The sequence below is a fragment of the Capsicum annuum genome, chromosome 9 (genome assembly GCF_002878395.1).
Source record: "Capsicum annuum cultivar UCD-10X-F1 chromosome 9, UCD10Xv1.1, whole genome shotgun sequence".
Taxonomy (NCBI): Eukaryota; Viridiplantae; Streptophyta; class Magnoliopsida; order Solanales; family Solanaceae; genus Capsicum; species Capsicum annuum.
In genome coordinates, this window is record NC_061119.1 from 55,077,414 (window position 1) to 55,083,153 (window position 5,740).

The 5,740-nt window shown below is 34.9% G+C and overlaps 1 protein-coding gene across 1 annotated transcript; it reads left to right on the forward strand.

Annotated features, from left to right (window-relative positions):
• The first annotated feature begins 1,007 nt into the window (after positions 1-1,007).
• LOC107842801 (O-fucosyltransferase 19) lies at positions 1,008-5,083 on the forward strand. Its single transcript, XM_016686829.2, has 8 exons — positions 1,008-1,769; positions 2,835-2,907; positions 2,994-3,064; positions 3,174-3,262; positions 3,353-3,485; positions 3,565-3,797; positions 3,881-4,357; positions 4,454-5,083. The coding sequence occupies exons 1-8, from the start codon at positions 1,173-1,175 to the stop codon at positions 4,707-4,709; spliced, it is 1,929 nt and encodes a 642-aa protein (XP_016542315.1). The 5' UTR covers positions 1,008-1,172; the 3' UTR covers positions 4,710-5,083.
• The last annotated feature ends 657 nt before the right edge of the window (positions 5,084-5,740 follow it).

The window sequence follows — 5,740 nt, forward strand, 5'->3', positions numbered from 1 at the left end:
AGCAGGCTTCATGTGAGATAGAAATAGGTCTAAGAAGACTTGGAGTTGGGGGAGATAATTAGACATTACATGACACATTCAACTTAGTATGTGGCATGATCCTAGATAGAACAAAATAAAAATCGAGGATTATGATAGCAGGTAGTAACGTGTTGTAGTACGTTTACAAGTGAGAGGCAGAATACTCTACAATTCTCATCTTCTCCTTGTTTACTAGTCCTAACTAATATTCACATTATTCTTTAAATGTTACTACTACCTACATGTTTTCTTTATTTCTTTGCTTATTTTCTATTTTATTGTTATTATTTTCTTTTTATCCTGCTCTAATTATACTTTTTCAGAGCAGGCAATATATTATTACCTCTCTATATGTCCCACAAAAATAAGGACAAAATCTGCAAACATCATATCCCCTCAGCATTAATAAACTTTTGCATTTTTAGTTTGTTTCAAATAATAATATCACTCTCTATTTTACCCTAATGATATAGTTGTATCCTAACTTATTTAAAATCAGTAACATTAACAAATTGTTTTACTTTTTTGTTTATTTCATAACGATATACTTATATAGTAGAAATATTAATGCCATGAAATAATTAAAATAGTGTATTTTTTATCCATTTCAAAAAGATAATAGCACTCTATATTTTAACTTAATAACATATTTAAATATAAAAAAAATATTTTGGTATATTAAAGTTCTCGTTATGCGTAGAATTCAAAAAAATACTTATATAATAAGATATATATCAATATCAAGATATCTGCAAAATCCTAAATTTTAAAGATTATTTGATAATATATCAAAATTCCTTTTTTTTTTCCTTTTATATACCCAATCATATGAGTAACATAATTTGATAATAAAATTTTTGAACTTTATATATTTCCAATCAAATAAAAAAAAATATATAAAAGACTCCAAAAGAGAAAAAAATACTAGCAAAGGAACCAACCCACTAATCTTCCAACTCCCCCACTCCACCTTTATAAATGAAAATATATTATACACAAACAAAGCAACGGTTCACAATTCACAAATTGGCAAAAATTTCACTTATTTTTCTCTTTCCCTCTCATAATTTTCTCACACAGAAAATTATTTTTTTTGACTTTCTGTAGATTCTGTGTGAATACATACAAGTCATACGAAATTCTCCATTGAAATGTCAAGCGGTGGCACCACTACCACCACCACGAGCACAACCACCACCAACTCCGCCACTGTTATCCCCATAACCACCACCGCTCACCACCGTCGTCGCGTCGCAGATACTATGTCAACCGACCCAGAATACAACATCTCCGATGACGATAACGATAGTAACAACAACAGAAACGCAGAAATTAGCGACATAAATATTAATAATTGCGGTGTTTTTCATCATTATCATCATCATCATCATACGTTAGTAAAATATTTATTGGTACGAAAAAAGCTACCGGAAAATATTGTGTTTAGAGTAGAAGAATGGGTATTAAGCGTTGTTACAATTATGCAGTCATTGAGATCAAGGAAGAATATGGTTCGCACCGTTTTCGGGCTGTTACTATTCTTTATGGTGGCTTCTGTGTTCTTCAAGTTTTCGTTCAATGTTGATGATGTTAATGGGAATTTATTGAAAAGAGAAAATGGTATTTTTGTTCTTCCTAATTTCAAGAATGATTTGGTTAATGCACAGAGGGTACTTTCGGAATCAGAGTCGTCGTCCTCTTCGTCTTCTGGGGATTTTGTGCAAAAACGTCAGATGAAGGAGATACCAGTAAGTTGGACTACGATTTGTTTTTTTTTTTTTCTTCGTAATTCAGAATTGTCATTGATATACTAAAAAATAAAGAATTAAAGGTTGTATTTTTAATCAGAAAAATTTGGTTTTGCTGTTTTCGTAATTTAATTTGCGAAAGATGGGAGCTTTAATCTTCGCGTTTTGTTTACGTTTTTGGGTTGAAGAATGAAAGATGGTAACTTACCAAGGTGGCGTTTGGCGATGAAAATTGTGAGGTTTGAAAAAGAATAGTTTTTGTTTTCAAAAGTGAAAAATGATATTTAAAAATTAGATTGTGTTTGGTTATTAAATATAAATTAGAGTTGTTTTCAAATTTTCTTTGAGTGATTTTCCAAAATTCTAACCCCGGAAAAAAGTAGAACAAATGTCATGGCCAAATGCGCCTTTAGTAACTCAAATTTACTATGCATTTTTGTCTAAATTTTTGTTATGAATTTTATGAAAGAGCAAATTTTGGTAGCTGTAATTTTCCAGGTGGAATTTACTTTTACTTTTTTAACTTTTTGAGTAAATTAGGAGCATTGTGGAATCTGTATTCATTGTTTGACTCGGTAAAACCCAAGTAATGGGCGGCAACAAAAACAGTGTTGAATATTGTGAACCATTTGCTAGTTGGCTATTGGTAATGTTGACTATGATGGCGGTCTTCCAATTATTAGTTGACCGTTATGGCCTTCTATATTCTTCCTCCTTTTTCAAAGAAAACCAACAGTGGTGTTCGAGTGAATTTTTGTGTAAGGATAGGTGCTATTTCACGTAGCACCGTATCACACTTATGTTTTAATTGTTTAATTTGATGTAAACATGCTAAGTAATGACCATCAGTGTTTGATAACTCTGCTCGTATTCAGTGTTCTTTTATTTTTGTCCAGTTGAACTTAACTCAAGACATATACGTTTATATGTCCAATTCCTGTGCTCCATATGGTGTCTCTAGTTTTCCGAAATGCAGACCTATTTAGCCGACTATGCTATGCATATGACCAAAAACAAAAATGAAAATGATTGTACCTAACTTGTTTGTATGGATTGCTTTGACAGGTACCAGAAATATGGATGAAGCCAAACAGTGATAGCCATTACCAATGCATTTCCCGGCCAACGAATCGCATAAGTGTGTTTTAGATTTCTGAATTTGTATGGTGCTAATTGTGAAGTTTATTTGTAATGCATTCTGATATCTGGATATCTTTTTTCCAGTAACTGGTTCATCGACGAATGGCTATATCTTAGTCCATGCGAATGGAGGACTAAACCAAATGAGAACAGGGGTGAGTGAATAGCCGTATATGCCACACTCGTTAAGCTATTGTTTATGTTGATTTTAGTGAATAGCAGAGCTGTTATGTTGTGCTAATTATGTTTAGTGGATTACTGCAGATATGTGATATGGTCGCTATTGCAAAAATAATGAATGCCACTCTTGTTCTTCCTTCCCTTGACCATGAATCCTTTTGGACAGATACAAGGTAACTATTCTTTAGTTCTTGTGATCAGTTGACAATGACCCCTCTTAGCGCCTCTCCATTTCTGTTCTAATAATTTGTCACTTCTTGCAGTAATTTTAAAGATATTTTTGAGTGGAGACACTTCATTGAAGTACTAAAGGATGATATTAAGATTGTTGAGTCTTTGCCACCAAAATATGCAGCCGTGAAACCCCTTCAAAAGGCACCTGTGTCTTGGTCAAAGGTTTGTAAATAAAACTACTACGCACTAGCTCTAGCTTTTAGTTTTTTTGGGAAAACTAAAGTCTGGTGCTTCGTCACAGGCTAGTTACTACAGAGGAGAGATACTTTCTTTACTAAAGAAGCACAAGGTGATACAATTTACCCACACAGATTCAAGGCTTGCTAACAATGGCCTGGCATTATCCATTCAAAGGCTTCGCTGTAGAGCTAATTATCAGGCTTTGCGTTACACGAATAAGATCGAGGAGTTTGGAAAGAAGTTGGTTGACAGGCTTAGAGATAATGGTGAACCATTTATCGCTCTCCATTTAAGGTGATCTGTCTAAACACTTGGTGTTTTTTTGTCTACTCTTCAGCCATTGATCTATTAACGTATCATATTGCTCGAATGTACAGATACGAGAAAGACATGCTAGCGTTTACTGGCTGCAGCAACAATTTGACTGCTGAAGAGGCTGAAGAACTTCGTAAGATGAGATGCAAAGTGAAACATTGGAAGGAGAAAGAAATAGACAGCAAGGAAAAGCGACTCCAAGGGGGCTGCCCCATGTCCCCTAGGGAAGCTGCCTTATTTCTTAAGGCGATAGGTTATCCCTCTACGACCAGAATATACATTGTTGCAGGGGAAATTTATGGCAATAACAGCATGGATGAATTCCATTCGCACTACCCAAATGTGTTCTCTCACTCAACCCTTGCAACAAATGAAGAGCTCGAGGCTTTCAAGAATTATCAAAACCGTCTTGCTGCTGTAGACTATGTCGTAGCCCTTGAAAGCGATGTTTTTGCTTACACTTACGATGGCAATATGGCGAAGGCTGTGCAAGGTCATAGAAGGTTCGAAGGATTTCGAAAGACCATTAGCCCCGACAGGTGTGTTTTATCATCCTCGATGCTGAATAACTTCCCTTTTCACTACTTTGCTTTGATCAAATTAACACTAATGCTTATGCATTTTCCTCATTTCAGGTTCAATTTTGTAAGATTGATCGACTCATTAGATAAGGGTGATATCTCTTGGGAAGAGTTTGCTTCAAAAGTTAAGGTCTTACAATCCAACAGATTAGGAGCACCTTACCTCAGACAAGCCGGTGAATCACCAAGATTAGAGGAGAACTTCTACGCAAATCCTTTACCAGGTTGTTTATGTAATAGATCAGAGGAAGAAGCCAGTAAACAGCAACTCAACAAGAGACCAAGTTTTAGAGTTGCTTCACAAAGATAAGTATTTCCCAAATATCAATACTTGTTCTATAAATGACCTATAAGGGGCTGCCAGAAGTCAGGTCTTTCGTTGCCCTTCATACTGCAGCTTGAGCAGAAACTAAGAGAGATTATCGTAACAACCAAGCGGCACTGGAAGCAGAGATGGTGGTGGTTTATAAGATGGACAAAAGACAGCATATACAAAGCAGAGATATACTCAAATCATTCTTTACACTGGAATATAGAATTTTGATTCATTTATTATTTAATTTTTGTTCCGAGTTGGTTTTGTGATCCGTTTACCCTTTGGGTTCAACAAGGATACATATGTATACTGATTCATGAAATGATATCCAAATCTGTACACAGATGCAGAATTACTCTTTTTTGTCATCTTTTACTAGACAATTATTTGTGTTGCCTTTTGTTTTTAGCTTAAAGAAGTAAGTATTTGGATTATTCAGCCCTCTTGGCTATGGTCTAGTGGTAAGCATAACACTTCGTGGTGTGGAGCAGGTACATGTCACGGGTTCAAACCTTCCGTTACACAATCCCTGAGGATTTCTCAATTATTAAAAGGAAGCTATTTGGATCATCCACCCTCAGCAAACTGCTCCCCTGATAGTTGATTCAAAGTGGAAGTAAATTATTTATTATGACTCTAACAACAGCAAAATTGTTCAACCCCAAAAAGGTCTTGCAATACCTAGCAACTGCTCCACTACCACTAGCAAGGCAAAGAAAGTGGTTGGAACTTGTAAGACTCATTTTCTTAAAAGAGTTGAGTAATATGCACCATTTGCGTAAATAATTTTTATATCATCGAGTCAGTTTTACTACCGTAACATTTGAACTCTTATCAAATGGGTAGTTATTTCCTTTTAACTTTTTATGTTTTGCCTTCATTTTTTCAAAAAGAAAAAAAATAGTGTTGATACTCCTCGCCTGAAAGCTCAACTAAAAGCATGAATTGCGGTCCTACATGATTTGCACTTAAGAATAAAGTTGTTACCACTTTATTCAGTTCCTAGCTGTCCAGGACAAAATTTT